General features: G+C 36.2%; 1 protein-coding gene across 3 annotated transcripts in view; it reads right to left on the bottom strand.

Annotated features, from left to right (window-relative positions):
- The window catches only part of PDS5A (PDS5 cohesin associated factor A), a 72,189-nt gene that overhangs the window by 26,399 nt on the left and 18,096 nt on the right, over positions 1-27,694 (bottom strand). For all 3 annotated transcript variants that reach the window (XM_048942446.1, XM_048942444.1, XM_048942445.1), the window contains exons 3-12: positions 15,286-15,489; positions 14,911-14,997; positions 14,054-14,151; positions 13,428-13,554; positions 10,390-10,470; positions 8,765-8,905; positions 7,566-7,681; positions 6,596-6,690; positions 5,661-5,806; positions 2,414-2,565 (exon numbers count right to left, since the gene is read on the bottom strand). In XM_048942446.1, the coding sequence (XP_048798403.1) occupies positions 2,414-2,565; positions 5,661-5,806; positions 6,596-6,690; positions 7,566-7,681; positions 8,765-8,905; positions 10,390-10,470; positions 13,428-13,554; positions 14,054-14,151; positions 14,911-14,997; positions 15,286-15,489 (1,247 nt within the window). The remainder of the gene's footprint in view (positions 1-2,413; positions 2,566-5,660; positions 5,807-6,595; positions 6,691-7,565; positions 7,682-8,764; positions 8,906-10,389; positions 10,471-13,427; positions 13,555-14,053; positions 14,152-14,910; positions 14,998-15,285; positions 15,490-27,694) is intronic.

Raw genomic sequence — 27,694 nt, 5'->3', positions numbered from 1 at the left:
CAGAGCTACCTGCTTTACTAATCCTTGAACAGTGCTGTGGTCCATGTCTCTACAGATACATTTTCAAAAACAGCTGTCAATACAAATCGTGAGGCTGTATTATGCCTTCTATGTCAGCTAGGGTAAAGATTTACGAATAGGTGGTACCTATGGAACACTGACTTTTCTCCTGTGAGGAAAGTCATTCACTGGCATATCAAGAGCTGGCAACAGGATAGTGTTTATGAAGTAGTTATCTCGCACCATTCCCTATGCATCTGTTGTAAGAATCTCAGCACATACAGGTGATAAACTACCTTTCCAGCTGCAAGTTCTCAGATTTGAGCACAGCATACCAATACTTAATGTTAGATCAAAAATATTAGAAGGTGTTAACATTAAGGATGTCCAGAAAAAATTTCTTCTGTTCCACCTCATGCCTGAATACTATGTGATACTGCAGTACTTATTTTCTTTTGAAAGACTAGTGTCATTCCACATGCACAGAGGAAAACACTGCAATGCTCAGAAAGCTGTTCACCATTATATTTTATCCTCCTTCCATATGGAAAGAATGCAGGCCAAAAGTTGCCAATTTTGACTTCTACTTGTGTGTTTGAAGGCCTGGAATGGTCGAGTCTTTAAAATCACAGCACTTTTACAGTTCTTCTACTACTTAAAGTACTATCTTTAGAACTCTATCAATAACAACATTGAAATACATTTACTTCATAGAATCATAGAACAGGCTGGGTTTGAAGGGACCTTAAAAGACCACCTAGTTCCAATGCTCTGCCATGGGCAAGACTACCACCCACCAGATAAGGCTGTCCAGGGCCCCATTCAACCTGGCCTTGAGCACGTCCAGCATGGGGAATTCGCAGCTTCTTTAGTCAGCCTGTACCAGTGCCTCATCACGCTCTGAGTATCAAATTTCTTCCTAACATCTAATCGAACCCTTTCCTCTTTTAGCTTAAAATAGTGCCACTTGTCCTATCTTCCACTCTAAGTACATCACCTAATGAGACAGACCAAAAATTTCATTGTCCAACCTTAAAAACTAGCAAAATTTTGATTAAAATTCCAGGTATCAGCCAAATTTGAAGAACACTGAGAATCAAGCTGCCAGTCGTTCAGTGTGGACACCCAAAATGCAAACAGCATGCAGTCACTGCACTCAAAAGACTGCCTTATATGGCTTAACGAGACTCCTAGAAGACAATCACATTCAAAGAAACAGAGCTTTGATGATGTTATCCTTTGAAATTCCTTGACTTGCTTCCTTCACAATATTCTGCATTTCCAATAAGCTGGAATACTGAAAAAAAATCTGACACATTCACCATAGAACTTTGATTCATTCCCTGAATGCTGAATGAGCTATGAACACATCAGAAAAAAATACAAATCTCTCCAGCATATTTGACATACACACACATACAATATTGGCTTTGTATAAATTACATGGAGATTTCCTAGTTGATGCCACTCTTTGATAATTCTACCTCAGCAGACTTCCAGTTTTTTTTTTTGTTTTTTTTTTTTTTAAGAAAGCAATTATTAAAATATGTAAGAGAAACAGTTATGACCAGCAAGACAAACAAAAGCAAGATCCTTCACAACTGCAGCAGTGTTTTGTGATACAGAATTAACAACAATAGGTGGCAATTGAAGGATGCTGTCACCCATTTGGGCTAGTTACTAAGATTATGCAACATACTGAAGCAGTAGACTGTATATGCAAGATGCTAAAAAACACTATAAAGGTATGGCTGGATTCCAGGTCTGCTATGTTAGAAATCTAAGCTCAGTTTCCATCATTGTGTGATTTCATAGTTTGACTTTTCTTGTGAAAAGACAAAGAAGTAAGAGCTGAAAACTATCTTCCAAAATCTGAGCCAAAATTCTTTCTCTCCCAAGCCAAAAACAATATTTCTAAACTAAAGGGACTGAGTGACAAAACAGGAAAAATTAGACAATGGTGGAAGCACTTTTTGACATTTCTTCAGTTTCTGTTCTAACTAAAGGGTCAATTTCCATGTAGTCTAACAAAAGGAGATGTCACTGTGGTACATACATGTACAGTACTCACAGATCGTTGATTTTAACATGCTAACCTCTGGGAAGTAAAAGAAACACAGCTGAGCATAATAAAAGCAAAATCTGATGGCTTTTTTCCATGCAGAGCTTAGTTAATGACAATTTACCATCATAGCAGACATAGTTCTATCAGTACATAGCATAAATACAAGAACAGATAATGCAACCATCCTGGAGTTCTTAATACATCTTTAGTAATTATTAATTTAATAAACATAAACCCACGTGTACAGAATGTAATATAACAGCTTTTTCATGATAAGCACATATTTTCATTTTCAGAGCATCTCTTATCACTGTACAATTAAAATTAGGAAGGCTTAGGTTGACTCACTTGTCATCAATGCTATTTTGATAATATATGTGCAAAAGTTTATCCTTTATCCAGCTCACTTTCTCTGCAGCATCTTTTCCAGCCTCGGCATGAAGACAGTATTTCTTGTATAGCTGGGCAAGACCCATCATAGCTTCTTTTCTCACTCGCCACTTGAGAAGGAAAAGAAGGAGATGGGGAAGTAGCTTTGGTAAACAGGTATCAAGCATACAAAATACAGCAAATATGTAGAAGCATAAAAAACAAAATGGCCACATTCTGCTCTCCTACATTTAGGCTCTACAAACACTGAAAAATTAAGAGTTTCTAAATTAAACTTTGTAATACCTATTCATTTCTTCTGTTTACTATGCAAGGTATTATCTGTAAAGAGTAATCCATTGCTCCCACGTGCTGAGCAAAGAAAAACTAGGAGTTTGGTGGTATTAAAACTTAAGTAGAGCTTAACAGGCATGTCTGAATAAGCGATTTCTTAAGCCAGGGTTTGGAATATTTATGTATTCAGAGTTGGGCACCAAGCAGAGGTGGCAGCTTTTTTTCATCAGCCTTAAATTGGCAAACTTGTCTAGGAATCTACACCTCAGACCTAGCTGAGCTTGCTAAGGCTTCAACTCTGAGACCACTTTCCACAACAGTGAGAAAGCCTCTTTTTGCCTAAGCTTTGAAGTAATCACTGAAAGAGAGTATTAAAGAAAAAAAGAAAGAAAGAGCTGTCTTCAGCTTCCAGTTTTTGGTGATTGCTACTCTACCCATTCATGTAAACAGGAAATGTCCCATTAACACTTTGACAGGATCTACAGGCCCTCTTACACTGACTTGCGGAAGAAACCAGAAGAAACCATTTCACAACAGATGAAGGATTAATTGAGGGAGAGAACAGTATCTCCTACTTAATAGTCTACATAGAAAATCTTGTTTAACTAGTAAATTAACTAGTAATTCAGAAAGTATTAAAGAAAGTCCCTTCATGCTAAGAGTCTGCTCATGCTAAGGAAACAATCATCTCACTCTGACTTGTTGGAAGTGCCACTGAGAAGCAGGAGTTAGCCTAAACATTTTAGTTCTCATAAATAACTTTGGGGGGGGATAATTGTCTAATAAGTGAGGGGGGAAAAAAAAAAAGGAAGTGGTCTTAATCATGCCTGAACAATGAGTAAGGTCATACTACAGGGACGAAGAGTTGCTTTATAATAGCGAATATAATATACTCAAAATCAGATTTATTAGGTATAAACATGACAAATCCCTTCTCTCCAAACCCAAACCCATTACAGTAACATTCTCATCTAAACATGTTAATGTAAAAAGGAGAAAGTCATTATAAAAGAATTAAAGGGGTTATCTAGAATGGCATGCTTTACAGAAATAACACTGCCTACCAAACAGGAACAAAAAAAAAAATTGGCATTGCTACGTATCACCCTCCGAAACACTACTGAACCACGTCCAAAACAGTGAAAACAGAAAAGCATAAATAAACCGTGATAAAACTGAATATAAAACCTTGATAAACCATTGCAAAGTTTCCAAACTGGTACTGTAAGCATGTAAATTAAAACACGTTCACCAAAGACTCCAGAAACAGGAAGCATTCAAGGCTCCTTTTTAGGGTTGAAATCCAATTTTATTCCAAGGCAATAGTCTGAGAAGGATTCTTAACTTAAGTATAATCAGAAGATGTTTAAAAACAGATTTACTAGGAAACAGTAACAAAATCATCAAGACCAGATGGTATCCTAACCATGATTTCTACAGGAATTTAGAAATGATGCATCAAATACTAACTATTCCATTACTGCAATCTGTCAATGAACAGATTGAACAACTGTCCAGGAAAATGGCAAATGTGAAATGATTTTTTCCAAATGATTCCAAGAGAAAGAATGCCACACATCAGAAAATGTGATTTTGAATGGGAAAACAGACTGAAACAAAACAATAAGAGCAATAAAGTGCAGACAACAACAACAACAACAAAAATTAAGAGAATTAATCATTATGATTTACATAAAGGGAAGTCATATCTAACAAAAACTTAATTATATCAGACCGACAGGGATGGCAGTAAAACTCACTGAGGCCCCCAGAAATTACTAACTAAAGCATAGGAGTCAAAAGGCAGAAACAAGTGGCTGGTATTCCACAAGGAGGGGAATCTATGGATGGAATCAGGAGGGAATTTGTTTCACTTAATAAAAAGAATTAGAAAATTAACTGAACATTGAGCATACAATTTGTTGATATAGGACATCTGAGGTAGTAAAATCTAATGCTATGATAAATAACTATAGAAAAATGTTACGCTACTGAACCATTGCAACATAAAATGAAATAAACTCAGATTAAGATCAGGTTTTCCCACCACCTGCACTAACTGCATGAACAGCACTGGAATGATGCAAGATACTGAAGTCAATATGAAAGTTCTCCAAAGCTGTGGGCTCAGTATTCAGAGGTAGCGTAAAAGACAAACAGAATGTTAAAGAGTAAGAAAAAAAATTCTGTCACTAAGAATGTACACAATATTGTACGTATTTTGAATGCCAGGCTGAGTCTGGTTACCTTGGTTCCACCAGGACTGCAGAACAACCAGACAAGAATGATCAGAGGTATGAAATGACCTGTGTGGAAGTCAGTCAGGTGAGTCTTTATCTTGGAAAGCAGAGGAGTGGAGAATATAAGGTATACATATTTGTTAACTGTAAGTGGGACATATTTTTTTCTTTTTCTTATTATTATTTCATATAATGCAAGAACTACATTTCAAGAACTACTTCTTCCCCCACACACACATTAAACATGAAGAGGTGCCAGGGACACCCAACAAGTACAAACAAGTGAAAGGAAGACCTTACTAAATTCAAGAGAGAAAGTTCCATTGAAAGCTAGGATGAACGTGATCAAGTAGACTGAAGAAATCCTTAAAAGACAAACTGATGTAAGCCAGAACTGATCGCTGTGAGAATTTTACTAGGCTGTAGAGACCTTTGGCCTAAATCTATGTTGTTACTCCTATGCTCTTATAGTATTCCTCATTAACCAATGACTGTACTTGCTTGACAGCATGCGATTGGTGTTTCCATAATATGCCTATCTTTGTTAAGATGAAAATTATTTTCCCCAGAGTATTCTATTTAATGGCTACCTTTAAGATTCTCTATTTCTGCGGGGTTTGTTTGTTTGTTTTTACTTTTATCAATGACGTTAAAGGCAGAGACATTCTTGAAAATAAAGTATTAGCACTTACTCGTTTGTCTAGTGTTCTTTCCCTTACGAAGCCAAGCAGCTGGTCATTGACTAAGGAAAGATCTCTCTTGCCTGCAGTAATAATTGTAACAATAACATCATGTCGAATAGCTTCCTCTGGGTCATGTGACCGAACCTTCAAATATTCTGTTACAATGAGAAACAATGAGAAGTTTGGCTTTTTGCACATATACTGCAACCTACTAGTAATTACAAATTGAATTCACATATTCAGTCATATGACAACAATAATCTTATTTTCAACAGGCAATTCTAAAAAAAAAAAAAAAAAAAAAAAAAAAAAAAAAAAAAAAAAGCTCCTTAGAATATACTGAAACTGAGTAAGGGGAAGAAAAAAAAAAAGAAAAAGATAAAACAAATATTTATTTCCAGAGAGAGAAGAAAATAAATAATTTATAAATCAGAGAGATAAGAAAATAAATAATTTATAAATAATTGGCTATTGTTAAAATTTCATTGTATCAAAAAAGAACAGTATTTTTGGTTATATCTGAAATTCTGCTCATTGTTAGAATGATGAAGAACTGAAGGAACAAACTTTTTCTAAATTCAATGGAGGAGAGCATAGAGGAACACCAACTATTTTTGAAAATAATTCTGCATGTCGCAAAATATTTGCATTCATGTGGCAAAACTTGCTACAGAATCTGAAAATACTTTAAAACTGCAATGGGTAGCTTCTTGAAGATTCATTGTAACAAAGGCCACACAATGTCAGGCATTCCTCGCACACGCATGCTTTTTCCCCATACGGCTGTCTTCACCGGAAAGCAATTATACATTAGTAAGCTCCCCCATTCAGCATCAAGCATTGGACTTGATACATTTTAGAACTTTACTGTTATGTACAGAAGTAATTACATTCTATCCTGCTCATTTCTTAAATCATTCTAAATACCAGTAGTAGCATCTCACCAGTGAGGTCTTTTGCTAAGTCTGGATGGTTCATTAAACAATGACTGGCGAATTTCACACTCTCTAATCTCACAGGGACATGGATATCATTGAACCTAGAGAGATAGAAGACTATGAATGTTAATTTTTAATTAACCTTGCAAATCAAGATTATTCTTTATGTAGTAACACGTGTTGGTAGTATGTCCCATTAATTATTAGAATGCTTTTAGATGACAAAATAATACATTACAAACATTCTGAATTTATTTTCATAATCATGAAAGCATAAAATCATAGAATGGCCTGGGTTGAAAAAAACCATAATGATCATTTAGTTTTCATAACGCACCTCAGATAAGTTTGTTGCTATTTCTGAAATAAAGTTAGAACTAAAATTAAAGCATAAATACACTATATTGCAGATGAAATGTTGGCACGTTTGTTTTCATTCAGTGACAAAGTTCTCCCCATCACACGTTCACTATCAATCACCACTATACAGTAAATATTTTATATATATACATACATATCATATAAATATATGAAATTATAAAGAACCTATGTATACGTCCATATAACATGTATTATTTAAAAACATTTGCTTTTGTAATGCTGAATTTCTATATTTACTTTAAAGTAAATGACCTCATTTAGAACATAAAAGTCAAATAAAACGTACAGTTGCAGATACAGCTGAACAGTAAACACAGCAGTATTGTCTGGAATTTCATTCTGTGTAATTTATGCCATGTATCTAATGTAGCTATTTCTCTAATCCATATCCTCATAGGAATACGGCAGTAATCATTCAGGCTTTTTATTCTAAAATGCAGCCCTACACAACTCCCTGATTCAAAGACTTAAGGAAAGAATTTGTTCAAATACAAGAAAACAGCTACGTTCCCTGACAACACAAAATCGCAACACTATCAGGAAAATTCTGCAAAACAAGAATGAAAATTCAGAGTTCTACCACTACTTCTCCTACCGCCCAAGAAAGCACTGCCACAGAGGACGATTTTGTGTGGCCAGATCAGAATCTTTAGAGCCAAAGAGTTTAGCCAAAAGTCGAACAACAGCCAAACGTTCTTCTCCATCATTGCTCTGAAAATCAAAAAATGAAAAAGAAACTGCAATTCATTACCTGTGATATCTTGAGAACAGCTCATGGCTTCCATTTCCTTCTGTTTTTATAATTTAGATTGTAAGGTAATTTGAAATAATTTTTTATGAACTCCAATCTTTCTAATTAAATTAGATTATTAAATAAATACAATTAAACACACACATAGACACACACAACCTGTATAAAAGCCCAAAGTTTAAAATGTTAGTCACTGATTAGAAGACTATGCTTGGAAAATGCCTTTCAGGGATAAAATAAATAAATAAACAAACAAGGAAATCTATAACGCAGTTTGAATAAAATGTATTTCTAACTTTTCAACAGCAAATAGTCTCATTTTTGTTTTAAAACATACTTTAGACTTCTATGCACGTGAAAAATAAATAGCAACTAAGATTTTCAAAATAAATGTGCACAAATAAAAGATATTAAAATAAAATGATGTAATTTCATTGGTTACCCATTCCTTATGTTTTATTGTCCCTATACCCTATGTGTGCAAATGCACACATATAATTCTTCACAATTCTTACCAGACACACCTTTCTAATTTAAAATAAAAACAAAAGGATAAATCAGCTATCTCCAAAGATTCATCATCAGTCAACTGAATTACGCTGACTATTAAGAACATGACAAAATATTTGGAAACAATTCCTCTATTATTAAAACATTATTTCACAAAACGAAATACTGCAAATCAATACAGAAGCTGGCAGCCTTGCATTTCATGAGTTAAGCCAGTCACATCCCAATTATTTCACAAACTTCAAGTGAAATCCAAAGATTAAGTACATACAGCTTTCAGACTAGATCATACGGATTTGTGACTGCAATGCTGTTACACATTGTGTGCACACATAGTATGCATTTGCAAGCATAGAAAGCACACAGTTGTATTTAATGCTTTGGTGCCTTTATTTTAACAACAAATGTAATATTAAACAAAAATGACAACTAGAATTTTTTTCACGCTAATGAACGCTTATTCATCTACAGCACCTCACACTTCAATATCCATTTAAATTTTATTATTTGTCCCAAGCTACATTGCAACCTACCTTCAGTTTGAATTCAAGCTGGGGCATGACAGACAGCAATAAGTGAGGATCTATGGCAAAAAGCTCTTGTATCAAGTCAAATACATGTTCTGATAAGTCACTTACTGAAGACTTTCCCAGTACCAGAACCTGGTTAAAAAACTAGAATGAAAGCATTATTATTTAGCACATTTCACAGAATCATGGAATCATAGAATACTTTAGATTTGGAAGGGACCTTTAAAGGCCACCCAGTCCAATCCCCTGCAATGAACAGGGACACCTGCAGCTCAATCAGGTTGCTCAGAGCCCCGTCTATGAGCCCCCTGAATGCCTGCAGGGATGGGGCTTCCACCACCTCTGTGGGCAACGTGTGCTAGCACCTCCCCACACTCACTGTAAGACTTTCTCCTTTATCGAACCTAAATCTATCGTATTTAAGTTTGAAACCATTTCCCCTTGTCTTATAGCACCACAGTCCCTGCTAAAGAGTCTGCTGTCCCCTTCTTTCCTGCTTCCCTTTTCCTTCATTGGCATAAGCAGTATTTAAAAACATATTTTAATGTTAATCTCATTTATGTTTTAATTCTATTGGAAGATATCCAATTACTTTTTTTTTATTATTACATTGAAGATTTCTCCTTCACAGAATCATACAAAAAGTTGAGTTAGAAGGGGCCATTTTAAAGAATGCCAGATGACTACGATAGGTCTTCTGGTATTTGACAGTACCAAAAAACAGACAAACAAAACGAAAACCAACCAAACAAAAAAAGGTAGCCAAAATATGAAAGATTTCTCATGGATTTGCTATGTTTTAATGTGCTTGATACGTTTCCTATTAGGTAGTATGGATTGATACTAGTACTATTTGAGGAATGCAAATGCTACAAAGCTATTACACACTTAAGCAAGAACGAGTTAAAGAATATTACCTCAACAGTCGCTCTGGCCACTACCCTGTTCCCAGTTATGAGTAATTACACAAGTGTAAAAAAACAGGGGGACTGGAAAGTGGTACTTGTTCGCAAGATGTCTTCAGTTTTTACATACTTAACCTTTCATGAATTTACTTAATTCCCTTTTTAACCTATTCTGACTTTTAAGAATACCATAGAACATATTACTGATATTCATCAAAAGGAAAAACAGTAGAAAGGGGCCCTGTAAAGAACTTGAGTCTTTTAGTCTTTCTGACTAAAACAAGTTTAGGACAGACAAAATCTATGAATGAGCTGTTAGTCTGGAGTGCTTCCTCCTACATCTAGGCATGAAATGAGGATGCCTGGTTGCTAGATATAAAAAGCATTAACAATTCCTTTTGTTGCAACAGGATTCTTTAGTGCTAAATAATACTGCAAGACAGGTCATATGTTGTCACAGTCTAGATTTATACGAATGAGATGGAAAAAAAATCTACTTCCTCTTCATTTATATGGGATATCTTCCTATTAAAAAAAAAAAAAAAAGGAAGAAAAAAAAACCAAGCAAGCTAATGATTCCTATCTAAAAAATAGCATTCCTCTAGTTACATTTCCAAATGTGACTTTTATAAACATCATTTTAAAATACACAAACCTCCAACAAATCAAAACATCAACAAGCACAAATCGTTAGTTGCAGTAATCATGAACTAATTTACATACATTGGCAATGCACGGTTCAATGGTCTGGACAGTCCTTTTCAGCAGGACTTTTGCAAGATCAAACGCTTGCTTATTAAGGTTCTGGAAAAAAAAAAGGGGAGGGGGGATATAAAATTTTAAAGAAAGACAAACTAATTGAATTAACTTCACATTTCTCTCTCAGCCTTAAAAGACCATGATTTTAAGTAAAACATGTTTTGCCACCCATCTATTTATTTTCAAAGCACTCGAAGTTCAGTTATATTAACTTCACCAATGCAGACATAATAAGATTTTTTTTTTTTTTTTTATATACAAAGAAATCTAAACTTGCAAAGTCATCTAGGTTGTTATCAGTCTAGTATTGTACTAGTAACTAAAGAAATGTTTTAACATACAAGCATTAAAAATTTCAAAGGAACTTCATCCCAATTCCATACTTTGGTAAGTATCATGCACCTAAGCTGTCACACTGAGGTGTCTGCAATCTTTTCAAATAAACAGTTGGTTGAAACACAACAACTCTACAAATCTAAACATTGTTTTTATTAATCTCAAGCAAGGTAAGGAATGTAAGCACACATCTAAAAAATGTGACTGTCCAAATCTGCACAAAATCCACATATATGCATGACACATATGCAATATATCATCTCATCTAGGGATTAATGCAGCTTGGAGAGAAAATGAAGGAAAAAAAAAGAAGAAGAGAGAAGGCTGGATTAGCTGGCTGCCCTGAAAATTATGAACCACTGCAAATAAAATACAGATAAAGCACAAGGATGACCAGTTATTAGAAAGATTGTATTTGGCAAGTCTACACTGAGAACGATTCTCTCATGTTCTTTTAGCTGTCAAGATGACAAAAATAAAGCTCTCATCAACTGATATTAAGGAGAAACAAATGGCCAAAGGCTCAAACAAATACCTCTTCAATCAGATTGATATGTATAAAATCTTCACAAATTTTTGCTATTACATGGTCTAAAACAAAATTACTTCTCTTCGTATCAGACCACCATAAAAATCACCTTGGTAGGTATGTTTGTACTGAACTGACAAACTGCCGCCCGTATATAAAAGTACATTTTACTGGGGATCTTCAAATAAAATAAGCAATCTCTTAGGCAAAGCATAAATCCTCGAAGTCTGGATAGGACATGACATAGAAGATGCAAAAAATACATGAACTTTATCTTCTTTAAGGAATGGCTTTGTCAAGAGCAGCATTAATAACTAAATATGCAAATAAATAAATCACTAAATAGACTGAAAGTACCAGTTTTAAAATTAATAAAAACAACTACAGCCTGATGCCATGTGTCTTCTGAGCTGTGATGTACCACACTGTTGTTAAAAAACTGCATTTAATAGAGGAGAGCCTTGTTAGCACACTCAGAAAGAAGAACAACGTATATTAGGACCACTTTATTGATAATGAAAGTGCAAATAAGTGTCATTTAGATGCTGAGATACTTCATGTCTAAGTATTGGTATACTTCTTTTTAATTGTGTTATCCTCTTAAACGATGTGGAAGAGTTTGTTTGAAAAAGGAATAGAATACATCATCTAAAATACATATTTCAACTTTGTTACAAATATGAACTTCTATTAAATGCAATCGTCTAGCCATGCTGGTATCTACGTAATGTATAGCAGAGAACAACTTATCAACTGCTTGCATAGGTATAAAAGCATTGTTATAATTTCTGTACCAGAAAATAAACTATGCTTTTCATGCAATCAGTGATGTTTTGGATTTACATTAACTAAGGACAAACAATGAACATAATCCCAGAATTTTTAGGAGATCTCTGCATGAAAGGAGAACAATTACTACAGTCAAACTCTGCTTGGCAGAAAAAAACAAAATACCTTGGTTTTATTTATTTGTTAAGTAACATGTAAAGCAGCAGCTAAAGTTCTTTTGTTATGGGTAACAAAGAAAGGTTAAGATAGACAAAATTACTGAGAAAAGCATGAAACTGCACTCTGAGTACAGCGTATTACTTTGCCAGTCATGATGGCCAAGAGCCAATGAGGATTGGCAATCAGTGATATAAAAGATACTAAAAAATATTAAATAAGTTGCACATCCCAGTATTTACTTGAGTTTTGCCTTCCTCTCATCAGTCTTTACACCTTCTCTCAATAGTCAAAATTACATTATTAAAATAATACATATGCTGAAGAATCATATTCATTTTTGCTTTGCTTACATGAGGAAGTTACAACAAATTGTTTAGTTGCACTCAGTCTACCAAGGTCTTTGTATCTAAAGAGCAAGGCATCACCAGGCACTTGCCACAGACACCTACTCTTCAATACACTTCTGATCTCTACTGCCTGTAATTGACTACAAACAACTGAGAAAGATCTGTGTATTTTAAAATAACCTTTCTATAGTTAAGAGGCCTCTCCTGCCATTAGGGATTCTAGCAATGCATCATCTCATTGCTGTCAATAGAAAGGAGCTGATGCTATGACACTGCATCTCATGGCTTCATGTACAGCTTGTCACACAAGAGGAGGGTCACTTACAGCTACAGGGATGTGGACCTCTACAAAAGTTGAAAAGATTACAGAATTCATAAAAGAGTACAGACAACTAAAAGCAACTAGCTGAACTAGAAAACTAATGTGCTTTAGGTAAGAATAGGATTTATTGGGACAAAAGTTTAAGATGGAAAAGAAACAGTAAAAAAATAAGAAGGAGATGGAAGGGAATCTGACTGACAAATAGATGCAAGAAGCAAGTCTCCATAGAAGCCTGGAGAAATATATATATGTTTTTTTGGAAGTAAAAATGTTCTCAGAGTATTAAATATGCTTTGTTCCTGTTTAAGTACAGAATTTCTTAATAATGAGTAATCCAGACACAGCTAAGAAACAGCACCAAACAAATCCTAATGGCAATTTTCAGCCTACTGTTACAAGGCTTGAAAAAATACAATCGTCACGGATAACCTAAAGTGTGCAGAAATATAAGCAAGCTAAAGGCAATTACGATTGTTAGAATGATATACTGCTATAATATTTTACTTTTAAATATTTTTACCTTGTGTGCAGGAATGAGGTTAATCAAAATGGAGTCCAGCAGCTCCTGAGTTACTCCATCGCCTTCCATGATGATAGAACTCATCAAATCCAGCATATGCATTTGTACCTTCTGGTTGTGGCTATTACTAAGAAGATAAAAGCATATTATCAAGTCAAACTTTTCAGACCCTGAGAAATACTAGCAGCACTTCAAAAGACAGTGGATTAATACTGAACAGTGCTCAACTCTTGCATTTTCAAATGTTGAAAATATCAGCGTAACTAATTTGACTTCCCTCTGCTGTAGAAAAATTCAAAAATCTAGAATACTCTAGCTTTGCTTTAAGGGAAACAAACGAGAAGCAAACATCCAACCACAGAAATAAAAATGCACATAAGTCAGAATGAAGTATACCATTGCAACATAGAAATTTTAAGAAGTCAGAAATGTCTGCTTTTAGAAACACACCTCTCTATATTGTCAGTAATTTGTACTCATTTGCTTTCCTACTACCTCCTCATTTGGAGGAAGGGGGACTTTGTTCTGTTCAGATCTATTCATTTGTAGGCTACGTAAGGATTCAGTCTATCCCCAAATCTGATGATATTTTGACAGTTTAATATAATTGAAGTGATTCAACTTACTTGATAACTGAAAAAAGAGTCCTAAAAAGCTGAATAAAAATTTCATTGCAATCTTCCAACTCAAAGCAGATGTTGTAAGATTTAACCCAAGCTAAATTCTAAAACAAAAATAGGATATTCAGGATATTAAAACTTTGCAAATCACTTAAGTATAATCATGTTAGTTAATTTTTCTTCTATTCAGATAAAAATATTATACAATAAAAAACCCTTTGGAGAAAGAGACTGGATATTTGCTTTGCATATATACAGCTCTTAACACAAAGGGGCTTTGCAGTACACATCCACAAGAAAAATTAGAGAATAATCTGATTTCTTAGGTACAAAAGCAGATTGACACAAGCTGTTACCATAATAAGGTTATATCTAGACTTATTTTGGATTCATGGTACGAAACAATGCTGCTTTTTTAAATTAACAAGATATTAAATAATAAAACACTTTCTAAATGCACACTGATAAGATCCCAACATTTCTTGTCCCACCATCAATATAAGAATATTTGCATTTTAAACAGCATTTCATTTTTTCTCTTTAAAAGGTAAGAAAACCTTAAGGGTACACAATACAAAAAAAAAGCAACAAAAAAACCCAATGCCTAAAATTGTAAGATAAAGGCTAAACATTAATAAATACCAATCATTTTAACACAACCTCAACTACAGGCAGCATGAACTTATGAAATACCTATGAAATTTTAACTGTTGAAAGAAGCAATCTACTGAACATTACTTTGTTTGCTATCATTTACACTATAAACACCTGTAAACTGGGCACATCTAAGGTAGGATCAATTACATTTCTTAGAATCACAGAGCAAGTAGCACATCTACTGAAAGTTTCAATTACTACGTTACCTCTAACAAGTAAAAGTATCTGTTAAACTGAGGGCTTTTTGTGTCCTCCAAGCCTTTTAATTGTCTTGTAATAAACAAGAATATGTCCTGTCAAAACACAAGCAGGTATTTACAAGTTAGATTTTGTAGAGAATAAAAATACAACCTGTTAGTACTGACATCTACTCCCTTTTACAGACTCATGATATAAAATATTTTGGACACTGACAGAAATCTATCAACAACGCATTTCAGGCCCTTAAAACTCTCCACTGACTCACAGGACTAAACCAAGATCTCTTTAATAAAATTGAGTATCAGTACAAATGCATTAAAAAAGCTGAACAATTTTTGTTCACAACAGGAGAATAAGGCAGGGAAAAAGCCTTTATTTACCTTAAGTTTGTCATGGGAAGTATATGGAGCTTCAGGAGCATAGATACGAAAGATATCAGCCAAGCAACATGCTACAAGGAGGCGTACATCTTTATTGGGATTCCTGAGGAAGAATTCAGATGCAAGGTGCAAGGCTAATGGGAGATACTGCTGTTTCTCATCTTCTGAGTCCTGGTCCATATCCATGAACGTTTTTACCACCATCTGGAAAATACAGTAAAAAAAAAACAAACCCATTTTAGTGCTTTTAGTGCTTTCAGCTTTTATTCATAGAATCATAGTATCTCCAACGTTAAAAAAGACCTTCAAGGTCATCCAGTTCAATTGTCTACCTACCACCACCATTTCCCCATTAACCACACAGTACCACATCTAAGTGTTTCTCGAACATCTCCAGGGATGGTGGCTCAGCCGTCTCCCTGGGCAGCCCATTCCTGCACCTCACCACTCTTCAGAGAACAAATTTGTCCTAACATCCCATTTGAACTTCCCCTGGCACCATTTGAGGTCATTCCCTCCAGTCCTATCACTAGTTATGCAGGAAAAGAGGCCGATCCCCACCTCACCACATCCTCCGTTCAGGTAGTTGAAGAGTGCAACTAGGTCTCATTCCTAATACTTTCTAAAAAGATGAAACAATACATTTTAGACTACTGAGTTGCAGTAATGCAACTTTTTGTTTGGACAAACATCAGAAAGAAAAAAGCATTATTCAGATGCTTAAATGCTTACTGAACGTGAACTCCATGTTTTACAATAAGACACTGAAAAATACTGCATCTCTTCTCGTTTTGCCAATACGAACCTGAGGTGCAGCACAAAATCTTACGTATTGATGAGCTTGGAGCCCTAAATCATTTCAATGTGAGGACTTGCCTCAGTAGGAGGAGCTAGAGGTCATCTCAGCCAGCTTGACCTAAAACATGGGTCACAGGACAGTGCAGCTGCGCAATCAGCCATACCAGCCTACAAGTAGGCAATCTTAACTGGCTGCATCAAGGCACAGAGTCCAAGGGCTACTTTACATGCACACAATCCTTTTATCTGTATTAAATCAACTAGATACCAGATAAGCATTTTATCCCTCATATGAAATGTCCAACTCCGCAGATCTGCTCTCTGCATACTCAAAACTGCATCTATATTCTCATATATATAAGGAAAAAACCGTATGTTTTTCCTTGTCTCCTCAGCACAGTTAAGAACTACTAGTTCCCATGAAATGCCATCAAAATTGGCCTTAAATGTTTCATTTCATTGGGATTTTATAATCTCAACATAATTAGTTGGCAAAACTGAAAGTGAAAATTTAGTTTGAAAAAATTAAAGAGCCACAGATTTAACTTTTGAAATAGGAACATTAAAGGACAAAAAGCCCCCAAGATACCAGCACAGAACTGCAGACAGTGTTCCACAGGTAAATATGTCATTATGACCCAAGTTAAATTAAGTTTTGTCTTTCTACTTACTAGTACTCTTAGAGTGAAAATTGTGAAGGAGAGCCATAGGAGTCTGTAAACCCAATACACATGTCTACCCCATAAACATAAAGAAGAGAGATAAGAAAACAGAATGGTAAGTTGATGGTTCAAGTCTAGCCTGTAGAATATTACAGTAAAACACAAGAGAAGACTGAACTCACAAAGCTAATAAACACTTCTCTTATGCTTGCCGCAACTCTTTCGTAACTATGTCATTCAAATGATAATAAGGCTGTTCCTCCCTTAGTAAGAATGCCACACTTCCAACATGAAAACAGTGCCTTATGACTTCACTCCTTCCCCCCATTTTGGAACTCAGTTTTAAATGCAGTACATCTTACTAATCAGGTGTTTAATTGTAACCTAACCCGCACTGTTACTCAAAATTCCTCAGTTTCTACTGATGTACATCATCATTCTCCTAACATCTAGGAAAAATCAAGGTGGGTGGGAACAAAAACCAACCAGAACAAAACAGAACCTGAAAGACACCGCCCACAAAAATCCCAATTCTACTTACATCAGCCTGTTTCCCATAGATTATTCTTAAGGTATAATTAAAGGCATTAGCTGAAAGGACAAAAACACAACTCCTACAGAACTCCGTTTTACTTCCTCCAGCTGACAGCACAGGTCTCTCTGCTGCAGCGTCACAGATCACCTGTCCTTCCTACATCCTCCAGTTTAAAAATTAAAAACAAACAAACTGAAAACCTACACTTCATAATCCACCAGATTCTTTCAGTACAAAAAGTAACCACCTCTTTTGTCTGCTGATGGCAGGATGGGGAACAACTGCCCTGAACATGGGAATACTCTGAATTACAGGCAGGAAAAATGTAACAGTAACAATTGTTAAGTATTGATTCAGATAACCACATTATTGAAGGCTTTAAGAACAGGGTAGAAAGGACTGAAACATCTGTGGCTTCGGAGGTCAAAGATAAACTGTATCCACAGTCACATAAACTTGTCCCACTAAGAATCCTTCCAATCTGGATAACCTATATAAGCAACCATTCCTTCCCTCTCTCAAGTCCTATCTCCTATTCCTTCCCTCTCTCAAGTCCTATCTCCTCTGTGCCTGTAGGTATCATAAGCTTCATAAACAGAATACACTGGACAAATAAGGAATCAATAAGGAATACAGGACAAATAAGAAATCACGTGTATGGGGTATATAAAACACATACCACAAAAAAGCAGAACAAACAAACAAACAAACAAACCCACAACCAAACAAAAAACAAAAAAGGCATTAATATATAAAAATTAACTATAAAAGACAATGCAATTGTTCAAAGCATCATGTACATCTTTCTAATAAATAGCAGAGCATTCTGGGAAAAGGCAATTAATATTTTTGAAGACTTGCATTAAAGTACACCCTACAGGATCTGTTGATTCTGTCAAGGTTCAACAATACTATATATTTCTTGAATACATGTAACTAACTGTATCTAAAATCATACACCATAGGAGTACTCTCTAAAGCCAAGCAACTACTGGCACTGCTTAAGGCATTACATACTAGAACAACTTCCAAACACCTGCTCATCTACATAAGAGATCATTGTTGAAACAGAAGAGAAAAAAACAGCCCAGACATTAAGTACAATATATGCTTGGCTCTCAGCACTTGCTAGAAGGCCAAGATCTCAGTCAAAACTTCATCAGTTACAGGGTCGGTATTGTTGCCCTCTAGCACAACTGAAAAACTAGTTATCTAATCATAATCAAGCAACCTAAGCCTTTAGAAGTACAAAAAATGGCCTATGTGATTAAATCATTTATTCATTAATAGAATGGTATATAGCAGTGACACACTCCTGCCTTTCTGCAGCTATCCTCCTATTTGCTCACAAGCTCTCTAAGATGGAAACCACATTCCCTTCCCCAGCGTTTATACAACTTTAACACAAAGTCTTGGTCTATGAATGTGAGTCACAAATACTCCCAAAACACTAAAAACCAAAATGACTGCATACATTAAATTCCTTCAGTGTTAAGGTCTGATGAAAAAAAAAAAGTAGTTACTTCTTATCACTTCTCATAGCTGGCGGTGCTCCCCAGTGGTTAGTACTGGGGCAAGTCTCGTTCAACATCTTCATCAACGACCTGGATGAAAGGACAAATGCACACTCAAGTTTGCTGCTGATTCATTTAAAGCTGGAAGGAGTAGCTGTCAGACCAGAAGGCCATGTTGCCCATCAGTGAGCCCTAGACATCTCAGAGAGTTGGGCAGAGAGGAACCTTATGAGGTTCAACAAAAATAAGCATGAGTCCTACATATGGGGAGAAAGAGCTGCTAAATCGCATGTTCCTTTGGAGAGAAATAAGAAAATAAATGAACAACTGTAGCATGCAAGTTTCACAGTGCTCAATAAATATTGGCAACATATTAGGAAGTTCTGATAATATCTTATGAAAGTTATTTCTTCATATTGCAATTATTTTCACAGTTACAAACCTTTAGCCATACCATAGAAATATGACAGCCATTGTGCTGTAGTACCAGTAACAACTGTGGTAGCTAGAAATGGGTGTACTGGAACAACGTGCTTATCAAACTGAAAACCTGGAATTACAGTCACACTAAGCCAGTTTTGATTCCAGGAGAAAAACAATTAAGCTGTAACAGGAATTCACTACGTTTTCAAGTTGCAGTACTGTTGGTTAAGTGACGTCCAGCCATACAGTAGAACCAACCCTAGCTAGGGCAGCAATTTCCATTGATGGAAAAACCTACCAGACTTAATAGTTTCCACCACAGACAATCGTCCCCAGTGGAAAAATCAGGAGACAAAACAGCAGTATTTGAATATATTAATGTAACATCATCCACTCTTTTCTGAGCAGTTAAGCACCCAATTTCCACACCAATTGCTAGCACAGGTAAACAAAATACAGCTGTTCACATTTCAGATTAAATTCATTCTATGCTGCTTTGATTGTGTGCAGTGTGCCCTGGTGGCCAAAGAAGGCCATTGGCTTCCTGGCTTGTATCAGGAATGGTGTGGTGAGGAGTAGGGAAGTCATCCTGCCCCTGTACTCAACACTGGTGAGGCCTCACCTCGAGTACTGTGTTCAGTTTTGGGTGCCTCAGTACAGAAAGGATGTGGAGGTACTGCAGCAGGTCCAGAGAAGGGCAATGAGGCTAGTGAAGGGCTTGGAAAAATCAGCCCTGTGAGGAGAGGCTGATGGAGCTGGGGTTGTTTAATCTGGGAAAGAGGTGGCTTATTACTCTCTTCCAGTACCTGAAAGGTGCTTACAGTGAGAGCGGGGTAGGTCTCTTCTCACTGGTGACAGGTGACAAGATGAGGGGAAATGGCCTCAAATTGCGCCAAGGTAAGTTTAGGTTGGATGTTAGGAAACACTTCTTTACAGAAAGGGTGGTTAAACATTAGAATAGGCTCTCCAGGGAGGTGGTTGAGTCACCATCCCTGGATGTGTTTCAGAGCTGTTTGGATGCGGTGCTCATAGATATGATTTAGCAGAGGGTTGTTAGAGTTAGGGTACTATGGTTAGGCTGCAGTTGGACTTGATGATCCTTGAGGTCCCTTCCAACCTGAGTAATTCTATGATTAAACATGTCTTCATTAAGTTATCACATACTGGCACTTCACTAAGTGTTAAAACTAACCTAGAAATTTTCATTATTGCTATTTTTACCATAGTACCTCAAAATTCTAATTCTCACACTAAGATTCCATCCTCCCAGGCTTTCTAAGCATAGCTAGAGCATTTCACTTCCATAACATAAGAGACAGTACAGACATGCAAACCACTTCATTCCAGCTGGAGAGAACTCTGCTAAGTCACTCTACATATTATGAACACACTGAAAATTGAAGAATTTAAAACTTTCTGGGAGGTGCTTATCTGAATACATAACAACACATACTGTGCAAGCCAATTGCTCTGGGCTATCCCTTACACTTGCTGGAGAGAAATGAACAGACACTGACCAAATTCAAGCACAGATGTCTGATGACATCTACAGACCTGAGTTCCCTTTTCTCCTGGAAGTGCCTAATTCTTTCTAAAAGCCTAGCTCTCTCTTCAAGAGTACGGCTAGCATAAGGAAAACAGCCAAGAGAAAGTCTGGTATCAAAGTCCACACAAATACTGAAATGTCCAGTTTTGTCACTGAAGAGTTTTTATTTCTTTTCTTAGATGTTTTAGGCAATATCATATATTACCTTTGCCATTACCTAATAATAGTAAGTGATGACCTCTGATTAAGAGCAATAGTATTAACTACAGACATGTTTATCTGGGAAAAATGTTTCTCAACAGCTGCAGAAGTAATGATGTAGACTTGAGATGAGAGATCTTGGTTTATCTCAGATACAGTCTTATCTATCAGCTGGAACCACCAGAAAATATGGAAACAAGGAAATTACTGCATGGATGGCAGTAAAACTGAAATACCTCTAAACAGTCACATACTTAGCAACAGGTTTTGTTTGCTTTCCTTTATAATACATCAAACAAGATTATCACAGGGTCAGAAAGCAGCAAACGTTAACCTAATTATCAAGAAAGGTGATTCAGCAACACAACCCACAGGCTGACATCAGAAGAACGTATTAATACAAACCAATTTGGAAAGGCTAAATAGACAAAGGAGTTTAGAAAAATGGGATAACACATAAAAAGGGATTTACAAAATTACTTTGCTAACCTGATAAACTTACTTTGTTAAGTCCATCAACTTTCCAAACAAGGGAGACCATGACAAGCAATGTAAGTGTCAAGGAGAACATCACACTGAGCCATGCTGAAATAAGTTGGAGGAGATGGAGTTTAGTTCAGTATTGTCACTCCTCCTTAGACATTTTTTTAAGTGTTAACTTGAAAGGACATACAGGACCTGAGTGAATTTATTAGCTGAGAATGGCGTTATAATTGACCCTGTTTGCTGTTCCCATAAACAACTGCAGCATAAGAAGTAGGAATAATGACAACTGACAGCTAGGGACCAGCAGCACAGGACAGAAGAAATAACAAAAATTAATCTACTAACATAGTCATATGCCTAGTGTTTAAAACCAACAATTTGTGCTAAGAGCTCATCAGCTGGAAACAGAAGAGGGGCATTTATTAAGCAACTGTAAAGAGATTATGAGCCAATAACAGGCTATGTGCAGGAAAACAATGAAAATGCAATTGCAGGATGTGACAGGAGAGGTATTTTCAGGCAAGGCAAGGAAAAAAAAACAGCAATACTACTCATGAAATGCTAAAAATATTGAACGCTAATTCGAAACATACCTCTCCAGTCTGATTGCCTGTACTGATGAAAAAACAACACAAAAAACAACAATTCAGTTTGGGAAAGGTATGGAAGATGGCTGCAAAAGGAGACTAAAAAGCCTTTTGGTAAAAGGGGACAATACAATTAAAAGACTGTGACCTGTTTGATTTACCAAAACCACCACCAAAACTGAAGTATTTAATGCTCTTTAAAGACAAGAGAGCTATTTATGCTAAGGAAAAAGACCCATTTAATTGCCTTTTTAATAGTGCTAACTTGACAGAAACAGATACACAAATTAAGCAAGGGACATATGTGGATCGTAGTGAAAAATGAACTAGAAAGGATGTATTATTTCTGTGAAGTTTTGCTGTTGTCATCAGTAACATTAAAAGCAGTGCCCCCTTTCTGGTACCATTAGAACCCATAGAAGAACTTTATTTTCTGATTTCCACTCCTAATTCTATCCATAATCTGCACTCTTTGACATGACCCTTACGCAGCACTAAATAACTCAGAAACAGAAAAGAAAAAAGAAATGCACAAAATATTATGCAAAGCACATTGGGGCAAAGACTATTTGCTTCCTTCTTCATACCCCGCTCCCCAGACTACATTGACAAAGGTTTCCAGCTAAGAGATGTAACGCAATGGCAGCCTGCACTGCAATGATCCTGTGATCAGACAAACTGCTTAAGCAGCTGTCCTTCTTCTGAAGACAGAGGGCATTTCTGTGGAGCTTTGGCCAATTGCCAGATCACAAGCAAAGTAGTCTTGTAATTTACTGCTATCTTCACATTCACAAAGCAGCAGGCTCTGTATTAGATTTCCTTGATGTAAAGAAGATAATTAGAATATTTTCTAAAAGCCCAGAAACTAACCTGACCTAAGAAAAAGCAAATACATTGACTACTACTTAAAGAAAAGCAGTACACTGAGTAGTTCATCTATTTGGAGAAACTTTCTTGATACTTACATTTTAAAGTAACTACATAAAGATTATAAACATCACACACACCACATGATAACCAAAACAAAACAACAAATACTGTTACAAACTTGGGAGAGGCAGTACAATTACCTGTGCGCTTCATTTCCATAATTAAAAGTATAGCAGTATTTAAGTTCTGCTGTAAATGTAGAAGATTCCCCATGTAACAGAAATGCTAAAGGTGGGGTGAGGATATGGACAAATGTGAGGATAAAAAAAATCACATGCCTTGATCCAACATGTCTTTCACATCACAACTTATTTAAATAGTGGTAGAATCCAATATCATTATTATGCAATCTCAGCTCCTTCACTGTAATACGTAATTATGCTTTTTTTCTCCTCCAAGACAAATGCTACTCTACAGCCAAGTCTTTCTTTTTTTTCTTAAGCAGGAGCCACTATTCCTCACATAAGAACATCCTATAAATTCATTTATATTGACTACTGTACAATACAAGATCTTTTTCACCTCTCCCCTGCTTTGAAAGACTCCTTCAAACTATTAAAGAACTCCATCCAAATAGATCATGCTTCTGTTTGTTCTGAAGATACTAAAATTTGTTGGTTAAGAGAAAGCAGATTATAACAGTGTTAACGCCCAGGAATTTAAGAGAACTTCCCTTGTAACTGACTTACCAGAGGTAAAAATAATCTTGGAGCTGATTTAAATTCAGCAACCAGTGACTGGCTCTGCTGATTTGAACTCAGTCAAGAGCCGGTACTAAGTCAAGAACACAGTACCCAGCACAGCTTTTACTGACACCCAACTTCTCTGAAGTTCTGTACATAGTGACAGGGTATGAAATACCACAGCAAGATGAAGCACAGACAGAATTTCAGACCAGTCTGCCAAGCACGAATCACAGCAGTGCACAATTTAAACCCCTCTCCCGGTACTTACAGTTTTGATTCCATGTGACACAGAGATCCTGTTAAACAGCTTGCTGCCACCATCTGCTTCTCCTTCCCACATTACTCACCCTGTCCTGCTTCTGGCCATGCAGTGCCACCACGTATTTTGCACTGGCTCCAACATCTGCTGGGTAACTGCTAGTTGATGTGAAATGCAGAAAACCTCCTCAGAGAATATCCCGGATGGTTTTCTGACAGGCATAGACAAGCCAGCAGATGGGAAAAGACAATTCAGTGGCCAAGACCAGAGTGAAGAATTTATCCTTCTGGTAGATAAACTAAGCTCTTCACTTAACCATAATGCAGACTCTCAACAGTGACAAGCACATGAGGCCTGAAATTGGCAGCTGTATTCAAATCCTGCTAGTCTCCCCTAAACACATCTTTAACTCTGTTCATTAGAACCCAACATATGTATAAGATGCGACCACTGATAATTTTGAATTCTTTGTCTCAGAAACATTCTGGTCCAGGAAACTCCCAAACTTGTATCCAATACATCAATCCATTTATTCATTTTAAATTTACTGATGTATTTCCTGGTTTTGTCTCCTGATCTGAGACAGCAGAACTTAACTTATCCATTTACATCTCTACATCATCACTTTGTGTTTTCACCATCTTTATTATTCTCATCACTTCCTCCAAAGGGTCACCAGAAGTGCAGTGTCAAAGAGCATATCCACACAGTTTTAAAACTAGCACAGATGCCTGATTTCTAGAAAGGAAGCATAATACCCATGGCTGTTTGCAGTCCTGCTCATAACACAACTTTATGGTCCATTTCCCTTTCTAGACAGAAGTTGCTCATGAAAGGTTTCACTATATGGTCTATGCTGATGCATTTCTATTCCCTGACTCAGTCCTCTAAAACATAAATTCACAAATACTTGTTTTCTCTTCACATTTCTTACCTTTTTATTAAGTCTAAGATCTTCTACTGGATTCATCTCATCCACTTTAAAATATCTGATTGACTAGGAATTCTGTGAAATCCTCACAGAATCCTATGAATCCAACCAAACCAATTCACCTCATAATTTCCCAAACAGCTAAAAAAAAAGTTATCAAGCACGCTATTTATTCTTGGTTAATTCTATGCTCTGTCATTAATAAAAATTACTTCCTTAAATCTACTTCTTTGTAGTCAGTTTTTCACTCCTGGCTACTCAATCCAAGATCTTTAAAAATAATTCATTACAAAAGTGTTGAGAAATATTTTTAGTTTGTTCTTTCCATACTTGAATTCTTCCAAGTATTTTGTTATCCTGGTTTAAAACTCCGTTGCCCAATTTGCTATGATATAAGCTATAATTCTCCAAATCAAATCCCAAGCTTTAAGTGGGTATATACTTATTCTCAAATAATGAGAGGGAAGGGACAGTGGAAATACTAATCAACACTTCATACTTAAGCTGCATACCGCCTTGGAGACATCTGTGATTAGAGTGCGGTGCCACAGCACCAACATTAATTTTGTTAAGCAATTCAATCTGCAGTGGTATCTAGTCTTTATTACTAGAAAGATTTGGAAAAGGATTCTTTCCAGTTTTTCCTGCCAAAGTTTAACAGTTGTTTAAGTACTCCGAAGAAGGTTAACATTTCATAAATTAAAACACTGAAAACCTTCCGCTTTCTCAGAAACTTCACTCCCACATTTATAGATACATAACAGAAGAGTATTTGCAGAGGGACTAAAAAGACTATTCTTTAAATATTATAATTATAATTCAAGACACAATCAGAAGCGTTTCATTAAACCTTTTCCCCTAAGGTACACTAGCAAGTGCTATGTATGGTTGGGGCAAGACCAAAAACATTCTTAAAAGCGTATTCCCTGTGGTGAAGGAGTCTCTGTTTCCACATGAAGTTTCCCCAGTACTTTTATAATAACCTCCAGATGTGAAAGTGAGGATTCTTTATAACCAACTCATTGCTGTGTGATAATTCATTTCCTCTTCCAGAGGACAGGAGGTGGTGTTGAACAAGGAACTATTTTCGTTTTCTAATGTGAACTGAGTGCAAGTCTTCATTTTGCAGTGAACATTAAGTCTCAGTTCTCACAACAAAATCAAGCCTTAGACTTGAACTTTAAAATACAACTAGAAGACTACGCTTACAGTACTAACAATATTTCAAAAACAGATCTATGGTTACTACTACACTACAGTGCAGTTGTGTTCCAGGGCGCATCACACAGTCCTCCTGACCCAATCGTCCACAGAGAAGATGTAAAAGGCAAGGCATGCCTGTGCCTGCTTGCGTTCCTACACAACCAATGAGACAAACCAACAAATCCATTATTTTCTAAGAATATACAGCTTTTGTATTTCAGCAATCCTGTAAATTATGGTGAACCGAAAAGTTAACTACATCTACTGAAGCAGAAAAACTACACAAAATATTTGTAATGTCTTGATCTTCAGCTGCAACAGAACAGTAACAGAAGAAAGAAATTAGAAGTTATTTAGCAGAACCTGTTCAATGACTGGCAATTAGACATAGTGCCACCACATACAGTAGCACACAGAAGTATCAACGACAACAGGAAAATATTCTTCAGCTGCGGCATTCATTTTCTGGCTTTGTTAAGAAGCAGATTGCACTTAGCCTGAATGAACTGCAGGAGGCAATGATGCGATGTCCCAGCGTGAACCTGTGCCTGGTGATAAAGCTGTGCCAAAGAATTTTGTCTGTGTGCCTGTTACCTCCTGCAGCCTTAATAAAAAGCTCTCATTAATGGAGATAATCTAGAACACAGATGGTGGGTTTCCATTTCCATGTGAAAGACTGGATAGAAATGAGAATTGCCAAATAGTAAAAACAAACAAAGCAACCTACTACAAAACAACAACAACAACATGTTATTTCACAATCCAAATTGATACTGCAGACCAGAAACAACAACAAACCCTAACTGATGGTGCTTTAACCAGAACCTGCTCCACACAACTCACTGCCTAGAACGGACACTCCCACTCAGCCCAGTGCCATGGAGATCAGCAAACAAGTGGTGGGTCTATCAGTTACTGCATGCATCAAGCTGGAAACGACTCTGCAAAGATTTTCTATTCAGACAAATGCTAATTCCCCAAAGAAGAATCATTTTATCAGAAAATTCTGCTACCCTTTTTACCCCTTGCTACACATTAGGTACATCACTAGCAATAAATAAATAAACAAATGAATAAATCCCCTTTAGGTGGCCACCAAGTTCAAAATGGGGCTCTTCATTTTTCCAGGATGGACTGAAGGCAAAATGCACGCATCCGCTCACTGTTTATGTGGTCACTTTGTTTTTTGGTAGCCCACTAAGAGCACTGAGTTGCTGGGGGGGTGGGGGAAAAGGCTGCAAGACTTGGGAACTAAAACACAATTGCAGTAGTTTGCTGGTTGCAAGTTTTATTTCTTTCTTTAGTACTGGCGAGGAAAAAAAATGTGTAATTACTGCATGGAAAGTGTGGTACTTGTAGAATTTATTATGTAAATTTAGATTATTTTATTTTGACATAATTACAAATATCCCCAGTAATAAACACTGATTTCTCATCTGTATTAAAAAGAATAAAAAATATTCTAACAAAGTTTTCCCCTCTTAGAATTTTCTACCAAAAATATATAAAATGGATGGATGGAACATCAAAAGAATTAACACAGCTGATATAAAAGTCAAACCCATGGTGCTCAGAAACAGAATGATTCTAAAGGCAGAATGAAGTTTCTAAGAAATAACCTGGTAAAAGATGATGACATGCCCATGTA

The sequence above is a fragment of the Lagopus muta genome, chromosome 4, assembly GCF_023343835.1.
Source record: "Lagopus muta isolate bLagMut1 chromosome 4, bLagMut1 primary, whole genome shotgun sequence".
NCBI classification, from domain to species: Eukaryota; Metazoa; Chordata; class Aves; order Galliformes; family Phasianidae; genus Lagopus; species Lagopus muta.
The sequence above is the reverse complement of the archived record's forward strand: the minus strand, read 5'-3'. Positions and strand labels throughout refer to the sequence as shown.